Source organism: Podarcis gaigeae (genome assembly GCF_964106915.1).
Source record: "Podarcis gaigeae genome assembly, chromosome: 3".
In the NCBI taxonomy this organism is placed as follows: Eukaryota; Metazoa; Chordata; class Lepidosauria; order Squamata; family Lacertidae; genus Podarcis; species Podarcis gaigeae.
The window spans coordinates 122,286,604-122,311,737 of record NC_139680.1 but is presented as its reverse complement, the minus strand read 5'-3'; the positions used below and the strand labels follow the sequence as shown (position 1 = coordinate 122,311,737).

At 54.1% G+C, this 25,134-nt stretch overlaps 2 protein-coding genes across 3 annotated transcripts; one reads left to right on the top strand and one right to left on the bottom strand.

The window, feature by feature from the left end:
• Positions 1 to 1,177: 1,177 nt before the first annotated feature.
• On the top strand, positions 1,178 to 18,305 carry TRIM54 (tripartite motif containing 54). Of its 2 annotated transcripts, none has more exons than XM_083734014.1 (10): positions 1,178 to 1,534; positions 8,764 to 8,936; positions 10,198 to 10,369; positions 12,101 to 12,196; positions 13,595 to 13,828; positions 14,048 to 14,070; positions 14,848 to 14,972; positions 16,048 to 16,155; positions 17,542 to 17,592; positions 18,176 to 18,305. In XM_083734014.1, the coding sequence occupies exons 1-10, from the start codon at positions 1,367 to 1,369 to the stop codon at positions 18,184 to 18,186; spliced, it is 1,161 nt and encodes a 386-aa protein (XP_083590140.1). In that variant the 5' UTR covers positions 1,178 to 1,366; the 3' UTR covers positions 18,187 to 18,305. The 2 variants fall into 2 exon arrangements, with proteins under 2 accessions (XP_083590140.1, XP_083590139.1); XM_083734013.1 differs by having other exon boundaries at positions 1,180 to 1,534; positions 18,173 to 18,305.
• A 1,952-nt stretch (positions 18,306 to 20,257) lies between these two features.
• Positions 20,258 to 21,226, bottom strand: UCN (urocortin). The gene is made up of 2 exons (XM_083731812.1): positions 21,157 to 21,226; positions 20,258 to 20,875 (listed from the first exon to the last, which is right to left on the bottom strand). Exons 1-2 carry the CDS (start codon positions 21,161 to 21,163, stop codon positions 20,445 to 20,447), a joined length of 438 nt encoding a protein of 145 aa, XP_083587938.1. The 5' UTR covers positions 21,164 to 21,226; the 3' UTR covers positions 20,258 to 20,444.
• Positions 21,227 to 25,134: the final 3,908 nt, after the last annotated feature.

Below are 25,134 nucleotides of genomic sequence, written 5' to 3'. Positions count from 1 at the left end.
GGTTACCAACATGGGAATCATGGCATTTCCTAGACAGGAAAGGACATACCTGGGATACCAACCTGTTGCTCCTCAGCCCTTCTCACTGGGGATGTTCCCTGGGCACCCAGGGACAAAAGGAACCAGGGGCACCCCTAAACTACTTCCTGTTCCCTCTGAGGGGGCGCAACCCTTTTAAGAACTGGTAAACTCTCCAACACCAGACCTGGGAGCCGCTCACCCACACAGTCTCCACTTTACAGAAATTCAGTTTACTCCCCCATATCCAGCCCCCCACTGCATTCAGGCCCCAGTTCAAAATGGAGGAGGAGGAGATCTTGCTGGACTTTCCAGTTGCGCACTTCCTCTCACAAGGCACAAGAACAGGGACTTCTCCACGCTGGCCCCTTTCCAATTCCTTCCAAAAGAGCTTGCTGGAATCTGGCTCCATGTCCCTGCCCTCAGACGGAAATGCAAGATCTCCCTTTTCACGAAACTTTTAAAATAACTCAGTGGTACTACACAGACTTCCTCCACAAACTATATTCTGGCTATATATATGTTCATTCCAGACTTCCTAACATTTTAAAATGTGAATGGAATACCCACAGAATTCCTGAGTGATCGAGTTCCACCACAAACTCTCTGCCGACATTTGCTGCTTTCAAAGGTTTTGTGCAAAAGAATCTGAGCTGAAATCCAAAGGGATTTTGGGGTGGCGGATTGAAGTCTGTGTGTGTGTGTGTGTGTGTGTGTGTGTGTGTGTGTGTGTGTGACCCTGTCATCTCCTGGCTCTGCTTGAGAGAAGCAGGCAGAGTCAGAGTTTGGATCTTGCCTGATACACAAACAGGGACTCCACTAAATGTCACTCTTTCAGTCTCCTGAATGCAACCCCTGCTTTTCTCGCTACAACACAATGTGGAAAAGGGAAAGAGGGGCGGTTCCAGGGCTGAACCCTGAGATGGAAAACATGGCCCCTGTCAGAGGAGACCCCCTCTGGCCACCCCCCACTTCCCAGGCCAAAGATGTCATTGCCCTGTTGAGGAAGAGTGACTAAGTGTCACCTGATGCCACTGACAGCTGCTGTTGCTTCTCCCCTCTCTGCCCCCCCCCCAATTGCTGGGACAAAAATGGCAGCTGGGATGCCATTGGGATCACGTGACCCCCTAAAAATAGCCTGGTAGGCCCAGGACAGGGGCGGGTGGCCAGAAGCAGCTCCAGCAGGAGGCAGAGAGGACTTCCAGGAGCGAGGGCAGCCAGGCAGGGGCCAAGGGAGGAAGGGTCCAAGGCCGAGGGGCAGATAGGGGGCAGGGAGAGGACGAGGGCAGAGGGAGGCCCGGGGTGTCTGTCCACAGTTGCCCACCGAGCCCCTTGGAGTGCTGCGGGGATGAACTTTGCCGTGGGCTTCAAGCCGCTCTTGGGGACTTCGCAGAGCATGGACAACCTGGAGAAGCAGCTCATCTGCCCCATCTGCCTGGAGATGTTCACCAAGCCGGTGGTCATCCTGCCCTGCCAGCACAACCTCTGCCGCAAGTGCGCCAACGACATCTTCCAGGTGAGGGCCAGCGGCATCTCCGCACCTGCCCGGCCAGCTCTCAGCTCCGGGGTGGAAGTGGGTGGGCTTGGAGGGCCCCCGAGATATCCAGCAGGGGGGGCCTCATGGCCAGACTCTCCTCCTTTGCTCTTTGCTGTGAATCTGCCTGAGGGATTTCAGAACCACTTGAGCCAAGCAAAAGTGGAGCCGCCTGCCCCAAAGAAGACTTTGAGGTGTGGGGAGAGAGCGGGGGGGGGGGCAGGAGGATGAGTGGGCTAAGGAGGGTGGGGGGCTCAGGTACTGGACACAGCTCTGGGAAGGGAGACGTGATCAGGAGAGCAGCACAGAAGCAGGGCGGTGCAGTGGTCAGAGTGCCGGACTCGGACCTGGGAGAGACTCAGGTTCGAATCTCCCCCTGGCCATGAAGCTCAATGGGTGGTCAGTCGTGGCCTAACCTACCCGGCAAGGGTGTTGGGCAGATTAAATGGGGAGGAGAACGATGTACAGCCCCTCGAGGTCCTGGGAGAAAAAGGTGGGATAAAATGACAATAATTAAATAGCAAGCCACCTTCCCTTTTCCCTCAGGTGATCCTCAGGCACAATGTGACTACTTCCTGTCTCCATCGTGGTCCATCCCTGGCCCCCTAATGAGGAAGGGAGGGGGGAATGGAGGTGATGGGGAGGAGCAGCCAGGTGTGGAAGGCAGATGGCCCTCCAGCAGATATTCTTGAGCTGTGATTCCTGCGTTGGGGGGGCTGGACTAGATGACCCTTGGGGGTTCCTCCCAACTCTACAGGTCTCTGATTCTATATATGCGACCTGCATTCGGCTTCCTCCATCTTCAGCTGCTCTGATGTGTGTGTTCAGGCATTCGCACATCGACATCGTTGCTTCCTGCAAGTAATGAGGTCAGAAGAAAATGAAATGCAGGGCAGATTAAGTTAACTAAGAACAAGTCATCAATAGCACAGACATTATTCAAAGCCTGGCTGCTGGATCAGGCCTACGTAGCTCAGCATCCTGTTTTCACAGATGCCCAAATGGGAAACCACCAGGCAGGATCTGAGCCCAGGAGCCCCCTCCCCGCTTGTGGTGTCCAGCAACTAGGATTTCTGTGGAAGCAGAGCCTTCCTGGCCAGGAGCCATTGAGAGCTTCTCCTCCCCCATGAATTTGCCCAGTTCAAGTTGGTGTCCATGGCTGTCTCTTGTGGGAGGGAGTTCCGTAGTATAACTACACACAGCATGAAGAAACACTTTCTTTCATCCGTTCTGAATCTTCCAATAGTCAGCTTCCTTTGATGTTCACATCTCCTAGTGCGATGAGAGATGGAGGGAAACTTTTCTTCATTCTCTTTCTCCAGGCCAGGCATCATTTTATAAATTTCAGTGTCCCGATCCGATGTGTGAGGCTTTTAGCCTCTTGATAAATTGCAATTCTGTGGTTTCCTGTTGCAGCCTCCCTTCTGAAGTTCTTTTGTTCCAGGATCTGGTCATGTAAGGTCAGCTCCAGTCTCCTGGGCGGTCAAAATGTTCCCTCGCTGTTCTTTTAATATTACCATTTCTGATAACGGATTTGTATCCATTTATACTTTTGGGTTTGCAATGTGCAGAAGGGGCTTTGTTGGCAGGCGAAGGCAGGCATTGCAAAGCATGAATCCCAGATGCTGTGGGTGGCAGGATTAGGCCCTGTACAGTGTCTCTACTCTGGAGATACTAGTACGGGACCTAATCCTGCCAGGATGAGGACAAAGGGGGTCTCTGGGTCTGGGTCTCTGTTGTGTGGCCTGTTGTTAGCAGGAATTGTCTGTATGTAAGTGGAGTCCTACAGCCCAAGGCCTGTCAGAAGAGAGTGTCTGTCGTCGTCCAGGATGGTTTTAAATGGGACCTTTGGAAGTCCCATGGAGCAACCTTCTTTTCTGCTGCTCCAGAGGGGAGGACCCAAACCAACAGATTCAAACGATAAGAAGGGAGATTCCACCTAAACATTTGGAAGAACGTCTTGATGGAAAGCCCCTTCATGGATCACTGCCTTGCCGTGGCGAAGGGGCTTGAAGAACTCAGAGAAGCTATGAACTATGCCGAGCAGGGCACCCAAGATGAACAGGTCATAGTGGAGAGTTTTGACCAAACGTGATCCACCTGGAGGAGGAACCGGCAAGCCACTCCAGTATCCCTGCCAAGAAAGCTCCATGGACAAAGACAACAGGCATATAAAAGATATGACGCTGGAAGATGAGCCAGCCCCTCAGGTCGGAAGGCGTCCAGCATGCTACTGGGGAAGAGCGGAGGGCAAGTACAAGTAGATCCAGAGCTGATGAAGCGGCTGGGCCAAAGCCGAAAGGACGCTCAGTTGCGGATATGCCTGGAAGCGAAAGGAAAGTCCAATGCTGTAAAGAAAAATATTGCATAGGAACCTGGAATGTAAGAACCATGAACCTGGGTAAGTTGGAGGTGGTCAAAAATGAGATGGCAAGAATAAATATTGACATCCTGGGCATCAGTGAACTAAAATGGACGGGAATGGGTGAATTCAGTTCGGATGACCATCATATCTACTACTGTGGGCAAGAAACCCGTAAAAGAAATGGAGTGGCCCTCATAGTCAACAAAAGAGTGGCGAAAGCTGTACTGGGATGCAATCTCAAAAATGATAGAATGATCTCGATACGAATCCAAGGCAGACCTTTTAACATCACAGTAATCCAAGTTTATGCACCAACTACTTGTGCTGAAGAAACTGAAATTGACCAATTCTATGAAGACTTACAAGACCTTATAGAAGTGACACCAAAGAAGGATGTTCTTCTCATTATAGGGGATTGGAATGCTAAAGTAGGGAGTCAAGTGATAAAAGGAACAACTGGCAAGTTTGGCCTTGGAGATCAAAACGAAGCAGGGCAAAGGCTAATAGAGTTCTGCCAAGAGAACAAGCTGGTCATCACAAACACGCTTTTCCAACAACACAAGAGACGACTCTACACATGGACATCACCAGATGGGCAGCATCGAAATCAGATTGATTATATTCTCTGCAGCCAAAGATGGAGAAGCTCTATACAGTCAGCAAAAACAAGACCTGGAGCTGACTGTGGCTCAGATCATCAGCTTCTTATAGCAAAATTCAAGCTTAAACTGAAGAAAGTAGGAAAAACCACTGGGCCGGTAAGATACAATCTAAGTCAAATCCCTTATGAATACACAGTGGAAGTGAGGAACAGGTTTAAGGATTTAGATTTGGTGGACAGAGTGCCTGAAGAACTATGGATGGAGGCTCATAACATTATACAGGAGGCAGAAACGAAAACCATCCCAATGAAAAGGAAATGCAAGAAAGCAAAGTGGCTGTCCAATGCGGCCTTACAAATAGCGGGGGAGAGAAGGCAAGCAAAATGCGAGGGAGATGGTGAAAGATACAGGAAATTGAATGCAGATTTCCAAAGAATAGCAAGGAGAGACAAGAAGACCTTCTTAAACGAGCAATGCAAAGAAATAGAGGAAAGCAATAGAATGGGAAGAACCAGAGATCTGTTCAAGAAAATTGGAGATATGAAAGGAACATTTCATACAAAGATTTCCATAATAAAGGACAAAAGTGGAAAGGACCTAACAGAAGCAGAAGACATCAAGAAGAGGTGGCAAGAATACACAGAGGAATTATACCAGAAAGAAATGGATGTCTCGTATACCCCAGGTAGTGTGGTTGCTGACCTTGAGCCAGACATCCTGGAAAGTGAAGTCAAATGGGCCCTAGAAAGCACTGCAAATAACAAGGCCAGTGGAAGTGATGGTATTCCAGCTGAACTATTTAAAATTTTAAAAGATGATGCTGTTAAGGTGCTACACTCAATATGCCAGCAAGTTTGGAAAACTCAGCAGTGGCCAGAAGATTGGAGAAGATCAGTCTACATCCCAATCCCAAAGAAGGGCAGTGCCAAAGAATGCTCCAACTACCGCACAATTGCACTCATTTCACACGCTAGCAAGGTTATGCTTAAAATTCTACAAGGAAGGCTCAAGCAGTATGTGGACCGAGAACTCCCAGAAGTGCAAGCTGGATTTAGAAGAGGCAGAGGAACCAGAGACCAAATTGCAAACATGCGCTGGATTATGGAGAAAGCTAGAGAGTTCCAGAAAGACATCTACTTCTGCTTCATTGACTATGCAAAAGCCTTTGACTGTGTCGACCACGGCAAACTATGGCAAGTTCTTAAAGAAATGGGAGTGCCAGATCACCTCATCTGTCTCCTTAGAAATCTCTACGTGGGACAAGAAGCTACAGTTAGAACTGGATATGGAACAACTGATTGGTTCAAAATTGGGAAAGGTGTACGACAAGGCTGTATTTTGTTTCCCTGCTTATTTAACTTATATGCAGAATTCATCATGCGAAAGGCTGGGCTGGATGAATCCCTAGCCGGAATTAAGATTGCCGGAAGAAATATCAACAACCTCAGATATGCAGATGACACAACCTTGATGGCAGAAAGTGAGGAGGAATTAAAGAACCTTTTAATGAGGGTGAAAGAGGAGAGCGCAAAATATGGTCTGAAGCTCAACATCAAAAAAACGAAGATCATGGCCACTGGTCCCATCACCTCCTGGCAAATAGAAGGGGAAGAAATGGAGGTAGTGAGAGATTTTACTTTCTTGGGCTCCATGATTACTGCAGATGGTGACAGCAGCCACGAAATTAAAAGACGCCTGCTTCTTGGGAGAAGGGCAATGACAGGCCTAGACAGCATCTTGAGAAGTAGAGACATCACCTTGCCAACAAAGGTTCATATAGTTAAAGCTATGGTTTTCCCAGTAGTGATGTATGGAAGTGAGAGCTGGACCATAAAGAAGGCTGATCGCCGAAGAATTGATGCTTTTGAATTCTGGTGCTGGAGGAGACTCTTGAGAGTCCCATGGACTGCAAGAAGATCAAACCTCTCCATACTGAAGGAAATCAACCCTGAGTGCTCACTGGAAGGACAGATTGTGAAGCTGAGGCTCCAGTACTTTGGCCACCTCATGAGAAGAGAAGACTCCCTGGAGAAGACCCTGATGTTGGGAAAGATGGAGGGCACAAGGAGAAGGGGGCGACAGAGGACGAGATGGTTGGATAGTGTTTTCGAGGTTACCAGCATGAGTTTGACCAAACTGCGGGAGGCAGTGGAGGACAGAGGTGCCTGGCGTTCTCTGGTCCATGGGGTCACGAAGAGTCGGACACGACTAAACGACTAAACAACAACAACTTGATGGAAAGAGCTGTCCAACAGTAGAACGGTCTCCCTTGGGAGGTGGTGGACTCTCCTTCCTTGGTGGTTTTTAAGCAGAGGTTGGAGGGCCATCTGTCATGGATGCTTCAGCTGAGATTCCTGCATCTCAGGGGGTTGGGCTGGATGACCCTTGAGGTCCCTTCCTACTCTGATTCTTGAAGTGGGAGCAAGTGGCGACCTGTCATTCTCCTTCCACATCTGATTCTTCCTTCCTGGGATCCCCCTGTTCTGGAGTTCCCTCCACTTTGTCAGGTGGGTATTCCAGTCTGAGGAATGCCTGGCGTACATTTTTTCGTTGTGAGCTTCTGACGAGTCTGAACAGATGCCGTTCCCTGGGAGGGCTTGGCTGTGGACAATGGATTCTGTGATGTGCTTTGGGTGGGAGCCAAAAGCAGGTCAGCAGGCAGAGCAGGCAGTAGGTTTCCTATTTAAGGTGAGGTTTATTTGTCCATTATGTAGGCAGAGAAGAGTGGACCTCTTTTGTGGAGCAGTCTAGGGAAGAAGTTCCCAAACCCCTCCCCAGTGCCCCCCACCCTACCCTTGACTGGTTGGTTGGAGGAGTAGGCCTCTGTGGTGAAGACAAAATGTTGGGAGGTTGCAGAGCCTGCTTTGGCTCTAGAGACCTGTTATGTACTGAACTGAATAGGATCCAAACTGCAGCAGTCTGATTGGTCCTAGAACAATAGGATCCAAAAGGCAACAGTCTGATTGGTCTTAGAACAATGCCGCAGTATGATTGGTTGGCAGGAACCACCCAATCATGCTCCAGATAGAAGTGAATCCACAACCTGATTGGCTTACAGTAGAATTCCAGAATTAGCCAATCATGTGCAGCCCATTGTGTAAATAATGTATATAAAGCAGATACTTTGAGGGGACTTTCATTCATTCCTCCTCACCACTATGAGCTGAATAAAGAGCATGAAATCACTTTGCGACTCTGAGTATATTTCAAGACCAATGCAGGAGAGACATATTTTGTTGCAGCTGAGGCAAGCCACTAAGCAAGATAATAACTTGAGGAAATTCAAAACAGGAAGAATTAATTGTATTCAAAGCGTCTCCATCCCCATCGTTCAGCCCAGACACTGAGGTCCAGCTCCGAGGGCCTTCAGGTGGTTCCCTCCCTGCGAGAGGTGAGGTTACAGGGAATCAGGCAGAGGGTGGGTGGTGGCGCCCACCTTGTGGAACACCCTCCCTTCAGATGTCAGGGAGATAAAGAATCACACAACTTTTAGGAAACATCTGAAGGCAGCCCTGTTTAGGGAAGTTTTTAATGTCTGATGTTTTATTACTTCCTCCTCCTCCTCCTCCTTCTTCTGGGGGTGGGATGAGGGAGGGGGAAGCCATTTTCCCAAGGGGGGGTGCCTCTCTCTATCCTCAGCAGTGCCACCTTGTGGTCAAAGGGAAAACCATGAATGGAGAAAGACAGCAGGTCCCTTGCCACACCCACCCCTAGATTCAAAATGTGGGGCTTTGCTCCCTCAGCTCCTGAGGGAGGAAGTGAAGCTGCTTCTCTTCCAGCTATTTAACCAAGCAGGACAGACGCGTCTGAACTTGCTCCAAAGTACAGACCGCATGCTTAAGACTATAATCTATATTTTGCACACAAGACTATCCTACCTGTGTTCCCCTTGCTGCTGCAAGGAATAATGCATGACTCCAACCTTGGGATTTAGTAAGTAAAGCTTTTAAAGTTGCTTAAGAGTGTGTGGTCTGTTGCTGAAGGGGTAGAGAGAAGGGGCCATGAGCTTTAAAGCAGATTAAACAGGATATTCAAAAGGGTTTTCCAATCTACATTCCCATGTTATACTGCTGCTTAATTTTGGGACTGCTTTAAACTTTGCTGAGGGCTCTCTCCTGTTGGAGAGGGTGCAAAGCCCCACGTTTTGAATCTAGGCACCCTGTCAACTGTTTTTTCCATTACCCACATGTGGGTCAGATCTATTTTCCGCCCCCCACAGTGACCCCTCCTTCCTCCCCCCCCAGGCCTCCAACCCTCTCTGGCAGTCGCGCGGCTCCACGTCGGTGTCCTCAGGAGGTCGGTTCCGGTGTCCATCCTGCCGGCATGAAGTGGTGCTGGACCGGCATGGCGTTTATGGGCTGCAGCGCAACCTCCTCGTGGAAAACATCATTGACATCTACAAGCAGGAATCCTCTCGGTAAGCAGCGGGCAGGGAGGGGCGCTCAGACCTTCGAGGGGCCCCCACCTCTGCTCACAGCCATGTCCACCCTGAAGCTTCCCTTCCGGCCAGATGAGGGAGCAGCTCTCAGATTCTGGGATTCCCGCATCGCAGGGGTGGACTAGAGGACCCTTGGGGTCCCTTTCATACTATATGATCTATGATCCAATAACCAGCACATCTTCCCCTCCTCCTGCAAAGGGGCAAATGAGCTTTCAATCTGCAGGACACTTTTTGCATTAGCCCATATCAAAATACACACAAGCCAGAGCTTTTCTGCTATTCCCAAACCTTGCCAGGTCTGCAGAACCTGAGCTGCTTTTGTTGGCTGCCTGCTCTGCTGTGTTTCTGCTCCCTCTTCCTGGGTCGGCTTCACATTTGCAACACCAAGGCCTAGAAACTGAACCATGTAACCCTCTATTTATTAGTTGGTTGGCTGCATTTCTACCTCACCTTTACCTATGGGACCTTACGGTCTTCAGACAAAAACATCTTGGAGGTCCTGGGCCACAGGGAGGTCAGGCTGGCCTCAACTAGAGCCAGGGCCTTTTCGACCGTGGCTCCAATCTGGTGGAACGCTCTATCACAAGAGACTAGGGCCCTGAGGGACTTGACATCTTTCCGCAGGGCCTGCAAGACAGAGCGGTTCCACCAGACCTTTGGCCAGGACACAGCCTGACCCCCTCCTTTGGTAATCCTCACAGAACTCTAGCCCAATGGTTGCCATCAATTTGACTTGAACTGATTTTAGAATGAATTGATTTTAGAATGCTGTATTATTTTACTGTTGTTAGCCACTCTGAGCCCGGCTTCAGCTGGGGAGGGCGAGATATAAATAAAAATTTATTATTATTATAATCTCAAGGGAGCTCCAGGTGCTGCAACATGGATGTCCTTCTCCTCGTTTAACCCCCGCAACACCCCTGTGAGGCGGGTTAGGCGGAGAGAGGCAGTGACTGGCTGAAGGCCATGCCCAGTGGAGATGTTTAAACCGTGGTTTCCCAGGTCCCAGTCTGACACTCTGACCACTGTGCCACACTGCCTCTGAGGGTCGGGCACTTTAGCCTGCTGCATCCCGGGTGAAGGCGGTGCCCCAGTTCTACACTGGTTTGAGGTCACCATGACAAAAAGTCCTTTCCTGGCCAAATCATGAATATTCGTCTGAGGGGTGGGTTGAGGAGGAGGGGCAATGTCTGGGGGGCTCACCCAGCCTTTCCTTCTCCCCGCTGTGCCCCCCCAGACCCCTCCATGCCAAGGCGGAGCAGCAGCTGATGTGTGAGGAGCATGAGGAGGAGAAGATCAACATCTACTGCCTCACCTGCGAGGTCCCCACCTGCTCCATGTGCAAAGTCTTTGGGGCTCACAAGGACTGTGAAGTGGCCCCTCTGACCAACATCTACAAGCGCCAAAAGGTACCAAGCAGCAGAGGCAGCGCAGGGGGGGGCTGCCCTCTCCCTGCAGCCCCACTGGCACTCTCTGGCCTGGGCAGGCAGTTGTGGGGGCAGAGGGGGCAGGAGCTGCCTTTGGCTTTGGAGCCCTGGACACGGTGGTCCCACACCACCTCCGAGAGACTCCAGGGGTTCCAGTTGCTGACGCAGGTTCTGTTTCCTTGGAATGAAGGTCAGCGGAGACTGTGGTGCCTTTAGGATTTCATTTACCCATATATACAAAGGATGGGATGCGGGGGGCGCTGTGGGTTAAACCACAGAGCCTAGGACTTGCTGATCAGAAGGTTGGCAATTCAAATCCCTGCGACAGGGTGAGCTCCTGTCAGTCGGTCCCTGCTCCTGCCAACCTAGCAGTTCGAAAGCACATCAAAGTGCAAGTAGATAAATAGGTACCGCTCCGGCGGGAAGGTAAACGGCGTTTCCATGCGCTGCTCTGGTTCCCCAGAAGCGGCTTAGTCCTGCTGGCCACATGACCCGGAAGCTGTACGCCGGCTCCCTCTGCCAGTAAAGCGAGATGAGCGCCGCAACCCCAGAGTCGGCCACGACTGGACCTAATGGTCAGGGGTCCCTTTACCTTTACAAAGGATGAGCACAGGATGGAGGGGCTCCCCGCATCAGCACCCTGACAGGTCTTGCTTCCTCATTAGCCGCAGCTTTGGATTCAGTACAGAACAAGCGAGTCTCTGTGTCTCCAACTTCCAGCCTTCTCTCTGCTCAGCTCACCCACTTCACACTGGCATCTACGGGAGGGGGTGCAGGAGAGGCCCCCCCCCATTAGCCTGGAGGGCCCCCTCACGGATCTTGCAACATGACGAGGACACTGAAGTGGTCAGCTGAGGTTGTCTTTGTGGGAATGTTCAGGGTGGCAGGAGAGGATATATTGTTTATTTATATCCTTCCAAACTTTTGCTAGCAAGTTTCTTTATGTAGCAGAGTTACATTCCCTTTTCTTACATGCACAGCAGATAGCTGGCTGCAGGCTCGTGTGAGCCTCTCATTGGTATACAATTCAGTCTGTCTCAGATTGAATTGTAAAGTCCTGGTAAATTCTCTTAAAAGAATAAAGACATGACAATCTTATTGTCAGCTGGATTACTGAAGGGAGACTTAGTTACACATATATACATGTGGATCCACCCCATATGGGGGAATAATCCCAGTGCTTCTGCTGTGTGGCAGAAGCACTGGAATGAAGAAGTGAAAGAGAGAGAGAGTCCTGTGTGATTCGTCCTTTTGTTACCTGGACAGGTGAGGACACGCCCACTTCTAGTCACATGCAAAGGAAGAATGCTCCAGCCCAGGAGGAACAGGAAGTTTTGACTGGCTGGACCAAGGGTCAGCAAACCTTTTCAGCTGGGGGCCGGTCCACTGTCCCTCAGACCTTGTGGGGGGCCGGACTATATTTTGAAAAAAAATAATGAATGAATTCCTATGCCCCACAAATAACCCAGAGGTGCATTTTAAATAAAAGGACACATTCTACTCATGTAAAAACACGCTGATTCCTGGACCGTCTGCAGGCCGGATTTATAAGGCAGTTGAGCTGGATCCGGCCCCTGGGCCTTAGTTTGCCTACCCATTGCCTGGACCGAACATCCCCTTGCATGTCCACTCTAGGAAAACAAGGAATGTTGTATTTGACTGCTCCCAGTGGATTACATCCCACAGTCTTCCTCCCTCTTTCTGACTGGGCAGGGGGAGCTGAGCGATGGCATCGCCATGCTGGTGGCTGGGAACGACCGGATCCAGGCCATCATCACCCAGATGGAGGAGATCTGCAAAACCATTGAGGTGAGTGGGGAGGAGCCTCCGTGCTCCCCCTGGCCTGGGCGCCCGGTTGGGGCTCGTCTCTTCTGGTGGATCCCCTGCCCAAGTGGAATCTGGGGAGAAGAGGCCCCCCTCTAGAATTTTCAGGGAATTCTGAAGCCCCAGGAGATTTCTGAGCTGATTTAAAAACCTGACATTATATAGCCTTAAACCTTCAAAGTTGCAATTGCCTTCGGACCCCCCTCTGGGGCCAAAAGGTGACTCACAAATAAAGGAAACGGGTGAGTCCTACCAAGGGGCCAACTGAGCCCTGCCCAGATGGTGAAAAGAGGCCTTTTCAAAACCTGGCAGGCTGGTGGTTTCTAAAGTGGGTGGTAGTGTTGCCTGGGGGGCAGTGGGACTACCGGGGGGGGGGGCTAAGATGCAGTGGGGTGCTGGAAGTTCAGATTAATCTCTGGCTTCAGGGTCACTGGATCACGTTCATCCAATTTGGCATATTAATCAAGCTTAATAGTTTAAATTGCATTTTGAATAAATGTGCAATTCATTGTTTTGAATTTTATTGTGCTGCTGTTGAACGATCCTTTCTATAGGGTGGGGTGGGGGCCTCTGGGTTCATGCGTTTATGGAGCCAAAGGGGCAGAGGCCCAGAAAGGTTTGGGAGCCCACCGTTGTTGTAAACAAAATTTGCCCTTTTCTCCTCATGGGGTATCCAAGAGCCCATATAGAGTCCTTACATAGGTTCCCTATTGGTAGGTGAAAATAACAGAGGCCAACCAGAGAATATTGAGAAGCCAAGCAGCTTGTAAGCCTGATCTTTATTGATCTGTTGCAACAGGGTCCTCTCTCACCACACGCAGGAGGGAGGAGGAACCCAGAACCAAGGTGTGCCTGCCCTTATATAGACATTTTAAATTCCCTGCCCTGGAGCTCAAGACCACCTCTCCATACATCATACATACATCACAGAAGGGGTGTAACCCAAGACCACCACCCCAGATACATCATACCTACATCACAGAAAAGGCGGTTTACAGCAGAAATCTGAGTGGTTTGTTTACCTCCTGTCTGCCAGGTTACCTGTTGAATGGTCACTTGATTGGATTGCCTGGGGAGCCTGGCCAGTCTTTTGTAATGACAGATACTTAGTTCCTGAGCCAGGTCACAGTCTCACCCTGTTCATACACAGACACACCCTTCAGACAGAATTTGTGAAGGAAAATATAATGGGGAGGCTTTTCCATTTTACTTTGACCTTGCAGATAAAACATTTGCTGAGTTTGGGAATCAAAATGGTTCCAGGTCGGTCTTCCTGTGCTGTTCTATGTACATGCAGTTGGTACACTTATGAGCATTTAAGATATCTAAGACCTCAAAATTCCTATCACACCGTGCTAACCTGCTTCCCGCCTCCCCTGGTAGGACAACGCCCGGCGGCAGAAGCAGCACCTCTGTCTGCGCTTTGACTCCTTGTACAGCATCCTGGAAGAGCGCAAGAAGGAGCTTCTGCTGGAGATTGGGCGGGAGCAGGACGACAAGCTCCAGCGGGTGCGGGGCCTGATCCGCCAGTATGGGGACCACCTTGAGGTCTCCTCCAAGCTGGTGGAGTCGGCCATCCAGTCCATGGAGGAGCCCCAAATGGCTGTCTACCTCCAGGTACATGCAGGTGGGGCGGGGGGGGGGGGACTGGGCAGGGCAGGATGCTTGAGGTGGGTGGGCAGGGTGGGTGGGGGGCAGGGACCCACAGAAAATAGTGGGAGGGGCTGTGCAAACCCTGGGGAAAACAACGGACCCCTTTTGGTTTGTGAAGGGGGTTGTTCAAAGGGTTCTACCTGCCAGGGCTGGTGCTGAAACGCTCTCTTTCTTTTCCTACAGCAGGCAAAGGAGCTGATCAAAAAGTGAGTAGCATGAGATGGGGAGCAAGGAGCCCAGCCTCTCGCATCTTTCCCGGGGGGGGCAGGGGCTCAGCACCACCCCACAGACCAGGGGCACAACGGTGGGCCCAGCCAACAGTAGGGGGCAGCCCTCACCCAGGCGCCAAAGTTTCACCCCCTGACTCAGCCCCATATTGGCTCTCCTGGATCCTCTTGACCTTGAGGTTCCAAACAGGGAGGCCCCCCCCCCGACTCCACCCCCCCCCCGACCAGCTGGGTCTCTCTCTGGGTTCAGAGGCAGCCTTAGTGCAAGTCCAGCTATGGAATAAGCTGGCTCTCCTTCACAAATAGTCTGGCAACAGCTAGGGGAGTAAGTTTAAAAATAATATTTACTTGGTTTATATTCATGCGTTGGATCACAGCAATGGCAGCAGTAAAAGCTTTGCAGGCAAAATACTTCCATGTCCAGGAGAACCTGCATCCAAAGCCGCTCAAAGGAAGAGGGGCAGGGACAGGAAGTGTCCTCCAGGAATGCAGGGGAAATGACCTCACACAGAGCCCTCTCTACCAATCGTATCTCTATGGTCCGAGTATCCGCCTACCAGCAAGACAGCCCAGTGTTGTTAGTCCCAAGAATATGCATTTGTTAAATTTGGCTGCTAATCTCCCACGCTATGGATGGGAAAGGATATCGCGTTTCTTCACACACTTTGTGCTGCAACACAGGTGTAAAGTTGGCCTGCCTGCCTGCCTGCCTGGTGAATGGGCTCTGTCCCACCTCTCTCCTCCTTCCCCCCGCAGAATTACAGACATGTCCAAAGTCTCCATGAGCAGCCACCCAGAGCCTGGCTATGAAAGCATGGACCACTTCACGGTCAACATCGACCATGTGGCGGAAATGCTGAGGACAATTGAATTCCAGACAGGTGAGACTGACACCTGGACCAGAAGGGGAGGGGAAGAAGGGGAGGCTGCCGCCGGCAGAGCTCAGGATTGCTGGCCTGCTGGCCTGAGCCGCAGTCAGGGAAGGAGCTGGCATCACCTGGGACACAATCAAGAGGGAGCCCCACTGAGCCTGTCTGCTCCCCCAAACCCAATATCCTGGCAGACAGCGATGAAAAGCTGGCAGCTTTAGTCCGAAGAGCGTTCACAGAATCCTAGAACTGTAAAGTCAGAAGAGACTCCAAGGGTCATCTAGTCCAGCCCCCAGTGTTGCAGGTACGATTGTGTCTGTGTCTGCACAGAAGTCATATAGAACCCTGCTTGCACGATTGAGGCAGAGAGAGAAAATGTCCCTTCCCCATCTCCATGAGATCCTGCAACTTTTCCTGAGGTAGTGGGTGGGCAACAGTGTGGGATGTGACATCACAGAAAGCAGTCAAGTACAACATTTCCTGCTTGCCCAGAGTGGACCCATAGGGGGATGTTGCTCCAGCCAAGAGGACTTCCTGTCACACCTGGTCTGGAGCATCCTCCCCCTGCCTGTGACCAGGTAGATGGGTGTGACCCTGGGCGACCCCATAAAAGGGCTGGTCACGCAGCCATCTTCCCTTTTCCGCCTTATTCCATCCTGATGCCTTTTGCTGTCTGCTGGCCCTCAGCCAGCAGCACATGGGCTCATCCCCCATATGGGGATGAACCCACACACTCTTCTGAACTGCAAGCTAAAGCCTGCCTTCAGGATTATACTGTGAACTGAATGTAAGTAAACTTCTTATAAAGAAGTGTCTTTATTCTTTTTAAGAGGGAACAAAGGGGAATTTGCCAGGAACAACCCAACCTGGACAAGTCAGGCTGGATTGCTTAACTCAAGAGATTCTAATGAATCTACCAACTAGTTTCCTGCGATATACAGGGGAACGTGCTATGCTACTAGCTCACTAGCATGAGCGCGGAAGGATAATATTCAATTCATATATCCTCTCCTACTATCCACAACATTTCCAGCTGAAGGAAGGGCTTTCTTCACAAGGTGTCCCTGTCTCTCCTCCCCACTTTCAGATGCTGCTGGAGAGGACGCGGAGCAGGAGGGGCTTGGCCCAGAGGGGGGCTTGGAGGCAGAAGAGGGAGAACATCTGGAGGGGACAGATGCCCCCGAGGGGACGGAAGGTGAGCTGGGACTGGAAGGGAGAGGGGGCAAGGGGGGCTGGCCTGGGGCTGCTTGGCGGTGGGGCTGGGGGTTGGCACAGCCATCAGGCACCGTGAGTTCTGGGTGGGTCAACGAGACCTGGGTTCCGGAAGAGTCCATCAATCTCACACCCGCAATTTACTTAGGAAGCCAGGAATGGGTCTGTTGGAAGATGCATGACGGATAAGAGAAATAACTTCTTCCCGCAGTGAAGAGTCAAACTGTGGAACTCCCCTCCTCAGGAGAATATCAAATTCATGGAGGAGGAGGAGGAGGAGGAGGAGAGGGCTATCAAGGGAAGCCACAGGAGGGGAGGGGGCTCTTGGGATCAGATCCTGCTTCCTGGTTTCTTTGTGGAGCATCCAGCACTGGCAGACTTTGGGCTCTCCAATGTCAGCAGCAGCCTAGAGTTGCCCCCCTCCTGGTTCTCCATTCTACAGCATTGCTGTGGTGCCCCCTGCTGTGCGGCACCCAGTATGACTGCGCTGCTCAGGCAGCTGTGGAACTGCCTCTGCGCCCAGGTGGCCCCCCTGAGAGAGGAGGCTGGGCTGGAAGGGCCAGTGGCTGCCTGACCCAGTCGGTTTCTCTTCCGCTCTGAATGCAAACCTGGTGGCGGTGGTGGGAGAGCTCTTCCTGCCCCTCTTCCAGTGATGGGTCTCTGTGGAACTGACGGCCTTTGCTGTTGTAGAAGCTTCTGTGTAGAATCATAGAACGGTAGAGCTGGGAGGGACCCCAAGGGCCATCTAGACCAACCCCAGCGGTGGCTTTAGGGTGTCATGACCGGTTTGCTTGCAGAGTGTAGAACAGAGTGCGGGGGGGCACCAAATTTTAGCCCCACACAGGGCACTGCTGAAATTGGAGACCCCAAATTGACCACTGCCAACCCCCTGAAATGCACACACTGCAGGTGAAGAAGACAAAGGAGAGGAGGCCAGGACTGCTCAGCCGGCTTTGGCCGGAAGCATTCTCACTCCATCAGGGTCCAGGCAGGCAGCAGCATAGGCCAGAGGTCACATCCCATAATAGAGGGAAGGGCCATTATGCTTGGTGGTGGAGCACCTGCTCTGCTTGCAGGTATGCTCCCCCATCCGCCCCAGGGGCTTCCCAAGGTGGGGCTTCAGAGACCTGGGGGGGGGCGCTGTCCCCTAAGCTCAATGGACCAAGCAAGGGCCTCACTCTGCGGCCAGGCAGCTGCTTCCTCTCTTTCTCTGAGCTTGGTCTCAGACACGGGCCCTCCCCACTGGCAGAGCCTGACGTGTGAACCAGAGAGTCGTTGTAGAGTTGAATGGGATCCACAGAGTCATCTAGTCCACCCCCGGCAACGTCATGGGCTTCAGGGCTCTTGGGTCTCTCTTTTCTCTGCCTAGATGGAGAGAACCTACCCCGGCTGAGGCCAAAGCCAGCGAGTGCCTCTCATGGTAAGTGCGTCCTGGATCTGACCCTGGGAGACCCCATAAAAGGGCTGGTCACGCAGACATCTTCCCTTTTCTACCTTATTCCATCCTGGTGTCTTTTGCTGTCTGCTGGCCCTCAGCCAGCAGCACGTGGGCTCAGCTCCCATAAGGGATGAACCCACACTCTCTGCCTTCAGGATCATACTGTGAACTGAATGTAAGTAAACTTCCCCAGCACACCTGCCTCACCCCAAATGAGGCTGGGGGGGGGGGAGTCAGGAATGTGGATGTGGCTCCAGCTCCTCCTGCCCCCCCCCCTTGGGGATCAGCCTGGCCATGAGCTCCGTTGAGCATCTGCAGCCCATTGGCTCAGCACTGAGTGGAGCACAGTGTGGCTTCCCCCCAAGGCATCTCCCCACTCCAGAAGTTTAAAAATCTGAGGTTTTTAAAGAAAACCTGAGGACTCCCAAATGCACAGGGCTCCACGCCTCCTTGCTTTTCTGCTCCGAGCTGGACGTAAAAGAGAAATTCGGGGGGGGGGCTGCCCTCTCTCTTCCCAGGCACCCCCTCCCCCAATGCTGAGTGTGACTCTTTCCCCCTCAAGCAGGTCAGCACTGAGGAGTCAAGCAGCAGCGCTCCCCCCCCGCCGCCCCCGCCAAAGGACTTCCTCGCTTTCGCCTGCACTTTGCCGAGTTTTTAATCTGCCGAGAGAATAAAGTTGTGTCACGTTTGCTAAAGCCGCTGGTTCCAGATCCCGTTTTCCTTTTTGTGGGAAGGGGCGCTTTCTCGGCCTGAGGCAGCGAAGCCACTTCGGAAGAAAGTGGAGGTGGCATGGGGGGGGGGGCGAGGGAGTCCAAGGATCACCTGGAACTGTAGTCTTGGAAGGTAGGCCCAGGGGTCATCTAGTCCAACCCCGCTGCCATGCAGGAATCGCCGCTAAAGAACCCCTTTAAAAGTGCCCTGCGGCAGAGTCCGTCCCCAGGGTCTCTGGCCGCGAGGAGCCAAAGAGGAGGACTGAGACGGGGCGAATGGAAGAGGCTGGGCGAGGGCAGCGGGGAATCCGGAGACAAGCGCTCCCGTCTCTCCAGCGCCCCAGCCGGGCTGCCGAGGAGGCGGGGAGGAGCCCACAGCGTGGACCACCCGGAGACCCCGGGGGGAGGGGCGAGGGGCTGGAACAAGGGCAGAAACCCCCCCCCCCTTTTCCCCCAAGCTGAAAAGATCCGAAAACTTTTCCAAATAAGCGAATCGCTCCAACCCCTCGATGGACCTCTCCCGAACCTTTTCCAACTCACAAAATCATTTTTGCTCTGAGAGGAGAAAAACTTCCCCACGCCATGCATCATTTAATAAGCATGGACTGCGTCGCCTCTTCCTCCTTTTCCCCTAAACTAAAAGGTCCCAAATGCTGCTTTCTGCGCAGGGGAGCAGCCACTCCACCCCCCACCCCCCACCGTTTTGGTTGCGCTTTTCTGAACTCTGCAATATCTCTTTCGAGGTGAGGCGGCCAGAAATGCACACAGTTAAATGTCGTCACACCATCGATTTGCATTTCTATAATCACGATACTGGCAGTTTTATTTCCAACACCTTTCCTAAGGATCCCTCGCGTGAAATCTGCCTTTCCCGCACCTGCCGCGCGTGGTCCCCTCCTCACTCAGCCTCCCCCTCCTCGGATCCCGGATCATGTCGCTCCTCGCCCCTCAGCTCCAGTTCAGACCCCACAAGAGTGTATGTGAAATTAAGATTTCCCGCCCCCAAATCTTGCATATCTTGACACTTGTTAGCATTGAATTGCGTTTGCCATTTTATTGCCCGTTCACTCAGTTCGAAGAGATCCCTTCGGAGCTACTAATATTAATACCGTCAACAACAACAACAACAACAGTAGTAATAAATAATGGAAAATAATAAATCCATATATTTTAAGAGTGATGGCTGCCGCGTAATAACCAAAGTGGCGGCGAGAAGGGATGTGTCTCCATTTCCTCCTCTTAATTTACGCTCCCTGCCGACTCTCAATGCAGCTCTTGCGGGGGGGGGGGCGCTGTCCACGATGCTGATGGTCGCGGCCAAAGTCTTCATTTGGAGAGGGCGCAATTTGGGTGGGATAATCCTGCACCGTCCCAGGACCAGGATGGGGGAGCCGCGTCTGCACGGACAACCCTGAGAGATTGGAAAACGTCTCTTCCTCCACACAACCCCCCTTGAGTTGGGCTATGGGGGGGGGGGGAGCAGGATTTCAGGAGAGGAGAGCCGCAACTTCTATCGTCACCTCCCGCTGCGCTTGCCCACCCCGTGACACGCTTCTTTGGAAGGAAGCCCCGCGGGATGACCGTGGGACTGACTTCCGAAGATACAGAAGGAGCAGGATGAGAGCGCTTCAAGTTCGCCAGCCTCTCTTGGAGCGGCTTGGCGTGGTTGGTGTGTGTGTGTGTGTGTGTGTGTGTAACTTCAAGGGAGGAGAGAACTGCCTCTTCCCCCTCCATCCCACTGAGATTCTCTCCCCCCAGCAAAAAACCCCCCCTCCCTTCCCAGCGCCCCCCGCTGGGCAGTTCAGTGGCTGATCCTTGGGGCAAGTGGTTGCGCTTCCACCCAGCGCGTCTCCTGGACTTCTGCGCTTCTCCCGCCGGGCAGCCTCCCCTCCCCCGGTCCACAGAGGAGGGATCCCCCCTCCAGCCTCCGTCCTCCACTCCCGTTCTCCTCCTCCCCTCGCACGCCGAATAAAAAGCTCCGTCTCCCCCTTCATCGCACCAAGAGCGCCCCGTCTGCGCCTTCTCCTCCCGGGGCGGCTGGTCTGGAGCGGCCTCCTTCTGCGGGCGGGTGGGCCGGGCGGAGGAGACCGAAGACGGTCCGGGGCCGGCCGGCCTGTCCGGGTCTCACTTGCCCACCGAGTCGAAGAGGAGGCGGTTCTGCTCGGCCTGGGCTTGCTGGCTCTGCGCCCGGGAGATCTCCATCATCTGACGGAGGAGGTGGAAAGTCAGGTCGATGGAGAGCGGCGGGTCGCGGCGCTTCAGGCGCTCGGCCAGGCGGCGGCGCAGCAGCTCCCCGTCGGGGGCCCAGCGCGGCAGCGAGCGCACCAGCAGGGCCACCCCGTCGGGCCCCGGAGCCGGCAGCGGGGGCGGAAAGGGCCAGGCGGCGGCAGGGTCCTCCCCCCGGAGCAGGAGCAGCAGCCGCAGGCTCAAGCCGCGCTCGGCGCTGCCGTCGAGGGCCGGCGCTGGCCTGACTCCGAGAGCCGCGTGGGACACCAGCAGGAGCGAGGCCACGAGGATGGGCAGCGGTGCCCGCCTCGTGCTGGGGCGGTCCAGGCCTAGAGGGGGAGAGGAACAGAACATCAGGAGAGCCCCGGAGCCGCCGGATCAGGACCAAGGAGGCCCGTCGGGGCCCGCAGCCGCTTCTCGCAGTGACTGGCCGGAGAGCAGCAGGGCTCAGTCGCAGCGCGCGAGGCAGAGGCTGAAGCAGCCCCGACGCCCACCTGTGGAGCAGCTCTTCAGCCCCCGCCGCCCCGTCCCTCCTCCAGCTCTTCCCCCCTCATGTCCCCCGGGCAAACTCTAGGGCAGAGAAGACTGCGCCCCCACCCACGTCCCTCACCAGCCATCTCTCAGCCGCTCCGGGTGTCCGATGCCAAGAGGGGGCGACACGGGGCAGCCACGGACCAGGCTCCCTCCGCAGGAAAGAGGCTTTTCTCCGCCTTGGCGTGAGGAGATCTTCCTCTCCTCTTCTCTCTTTCTTTCTTTCTCCTCCTTTCCGCCCTGCGACGCCGGGGACTCTCTCCCCACGGTGTCCTTGCCAAGCCGGGAAGAAGGGTGCGCGGAGCCGCGGGAGGAATCTTTATATAGAGCAGGCCGGGAGATCCATTGACGTCAGCTCGGGACATGGACTGATTGCCGATGGAGCGGGCGGCGGCGGCCCTCGAAGGACCCTCCTGGGACCGGGCGGAGGAGAAGGAGTCGCGGCTCCCCCTGCGCGGCGCCCTCGCCCCCGCCGGGATTCTCGCCGCTTCTGCAGCTGAGCCCCAAGGCTGCGCGCAGGAACCTCTGGACGTCTGTCCTGAACTCCACGGCACTCGCCCCCCCCCCCCCCGCTTGGCCGCCTCGCGCCCCCCGGTTACCCCTCCCGGCTGCGGGCTGCATGACTCTGTCGGAGGGGCTGCGCCGACTGAGAGCGATAGACTGGAGAGGAGGGGCTGTGGGTGCGGGACAGCGAGACTCCCCCCGCCCCAATAAAACCACAGAATGAATGAATTCTGGAGTTGGAAGGGACCCCGAGGGTCATCTAGTCCAACCCTGGCAGCCCTGTTCAGGGAAGTTTTTAATATGTGACATTTTAGTGTAGCTTTCATCTTTGTTGGAAGCCGCCCAGAGTGGCTGGGGAAACCCAGCCAGATGGGCGGGGTACAAATAAATTATTATTATTATTATTATTATTATTATTATTATTATTATTATTACCCCCTGCTATGCAGGAATCACAGTTAAAGAATCACTGACAAGTGACTTGGAGAATCGTAGAACTGAATAGTTGCAGGGTACCCCGAGGGTCATCTAGCCCAACCCCCTCGAATGCAGGAAGGTGATGACTGGGTGGAGTTCGGGCTGGAAGCATCTGGGGAGCAGAATCAAGGCCGCGGGGTTTGTTTCTAGCCCACCGCGCTTCCCCGAACACAAGGGTAAGAAAGCTGAAACTGCAGGCGGCACACTGAACCTTCAGACGCCACAGAAGTCGTAGGCCGTTTCCCTAAGGAACCTGGTCCTCGGGCAGTGTGGTGGGGTACGCGCGAGGATGGGGGGGGGGAGTAGCACCTAGCAGTCGGCGCCTTCAAGGGAGGGTTCCGGGGGATTTATTCCCAGTTGGCCACTTGAAGGGGGTTTCTGCCCTCGATGCAATATCTAATTTACTTTAGTTATTAATTGAAAAAGAAAACAACATAGCTGAAGAGGAGGACCATTTTGTCGCATCTCCGCGTTCCCTCACTAGGTGCCCTTAGGAGGGTGAGATTCTGAACTGTTGCTTCAGGCTCAAGCACTCAGAGACCAAGAGGAGATCCAGACCTGGGCTGCGGGAAACCCCAAAGAGAGGCTGTCGAAACGGGTTCAAGGCTAGAGGGACAAATCCCCACAGGGCAGAGCCAGGAAGCAGAGGCCGGCAGCCGAGCTGACCCAAGACACTCGCCCTCCGGCCGCTGTCACGGTGGAGCGGGGCAAGATTAGCGCTTGCTGCGGAGGAAGCTGTGGTTTGGGAGAATTTCCGTCTCCCCCCTCAGGCGAAATCTCCTCACAGGGCACAGACTGCCTTCCATGTCCGCCGGGGAGAGACGTGGCCACATGCTCAGGAACAGGGGGCTTCAGCGGGTTGGGCTAGATGACCCTTTGAGGTCCCTGCAGCTCTACAATTCGAAAATTCTAAGCAGCCGAATTCGGCCGGGAGCAGCCGCTGTCCGTGGTGCTGAACAGGCGCGACCCTGACAGCTCTCCCTGCCTCTGTCCAGCCTCCGGGTCTGGAGACGCGCCTCGCTCCCCCAGAGCGCAGCCCCGAGCAGTTGTCCTCTGCTATCCCGACTCCTCTTTGCTGGGATGTTGCCCAAACTGGCGCCCGCGAGCCCTTCCGCCCAGTGCGCTCGGGCTTCCCAACCATCATTCCTATAGCTATTGAGGTCTCCCTCGACGCCAGGGGCTGGGTTAAGCGAGGGGGTCAGGCAGGGGTCCTGCTTCCCGACCTCCACAGCGGAAGGAGTGCGCATAGTGGCCGGGAAAGGCCTTGGCTCAGGGTAGGGGGGGGGGGAGAAGCAGATGCTCGGAGTGCAGAAGGGCCCAGGTTATATAATAATAATAATAATAATAATAATAATAATAATAATAATAATAATAATAATTTATTATTTATACCCCGCCCATCTGGCTGAGTTTTCCCCAGCCACTCTTTGCGTCCTCAGGTGAGGCTGGCAAAGACTTTGGAGACCCTGGAGAGCCTCTGCCGGTGGAAGCGGACTGTCTGGGGACAGAGGGGTCGCTCCGAAATGCCCCTTCCCTCCCCGTGGGGTTTCAGGGTCCGGGGTTTCGGGAAGGGCTCGCTAGGCTGCCACGGAAGGCTCGGCCCGGCTAACCTCACCGCGAGGCCTGCGAGCGGCTTTCTTCCCCCAGCCTCTTAGTGCGGCAGCCTCTTCCTCGCCTCGCAGCCGGAGCCCCCCGGCCCCCCGCACTGACCTCATCCAAGTGCCTTTTAATTGAGTATTATTAGGGCTCCCGCTTCTGGAATGGGGGAAGGCGGGGGTGTCCCTATAGGACAGGTCCTTTGCAAATCGTGAGCCACGATGGGAAGCGGGGCTCTGCGTGGCTCTCTAGGGAGGAAAGGCCCAAGGGGAGCTCACTTGCGCTTCAGAGAACTGGGTCTGGGGGTCTCATGGCCAAGGATGGATGGGGCCAGCGCAGGCTTGGGCCGCAGCGGGGCTTGGAGCTGGAAGGGGGTGCTGCAGCCCTTCTTGGGGTGTCCCTCCCCAACTACGTCTGCCTTGCTGGGCCAGAGAGCGCCTGGAGGCTCTGGCTGACCGACAGGTCTATTTTCGGCCATCGCGCTGCCCGCCCCCACGCCCACCTTATGGCCCAGCCGAGTGGAGAGCCGGCCCTGCGCCTGAAGCCCCGCTGGCCGGGGAAGGGGCCCGGCCTCTGCGTCGCCTGGAGCTGAGGCTGCCTCGGGAAGACGGCGCGGGGCTCAGCTGGCTCGCTCGGCCGCCGGGAGACAAAGCAAACAGCCGCCGGCAATTGCCTGGCCTCTTGGCAAACACGCGCCGGGCAGGAGGCGAGCGAGAAAGAACGGCCCGCCATCGCAGGCAGGAGCCGAGGGAGCGGGCGGCGCAGGCTCGGCCCTCGGAGCCGCCCTGACACCTTCGCCGGGCCGCACTCCTTGCGTCCTTTTGCAGATGCCCGATTCCACCTTCCCCGAAAGGCAGCAGTGGTTTAGGCGCTTGCAAGCGCACTAGCTCAGGGGCACCTGTCATGTCCAGCACCCCTCCCACCCGAAGGTAGACCCCTCCTGCCCACCGAGGCTCCATTTAGCCACGGATAGACATTTCCGCCCCTTTGCCTATTCCCCTCTCAAAGCCACCTTTGCAGCTTTCACCTTTGCCTCTTCCTCTCTTCCTCTGGGCGCCACACAAACACCCTCCCTGTAGATCCTGCCACACACCTTGTCCACCTTTTCATCCAGAGGCCGAGTCGCACCTCCTGGGCTTGAAAGACCTTCACCCCGAGACTCAAGCCGAGTCCGTGTGCCAACATCAAAGACAGAAGACACTGTTTTTCCGCAATGGATTTATTCGGCTCAATAGCCTCCTTCACAGGAAGGTCAGAGAAAGGCACAACGGGGGCCTTTGCAGTCTGTCACAGGGGTCAGCCAGATACCCTCCCTTCCTTCCCTTCCCTAGCCACCAGGATTGAGGTAGACTGTCCCTGCACATGGAAGCTCCATGCAGCCATCCCAAAATGGCCCCCAAGAGAACTTTCTCCTTCATACAGTTACAGATAGGTAGCCGTGTTGGTCTGCCATAGTCAAAAAAAAATAAAAAATCCTTCC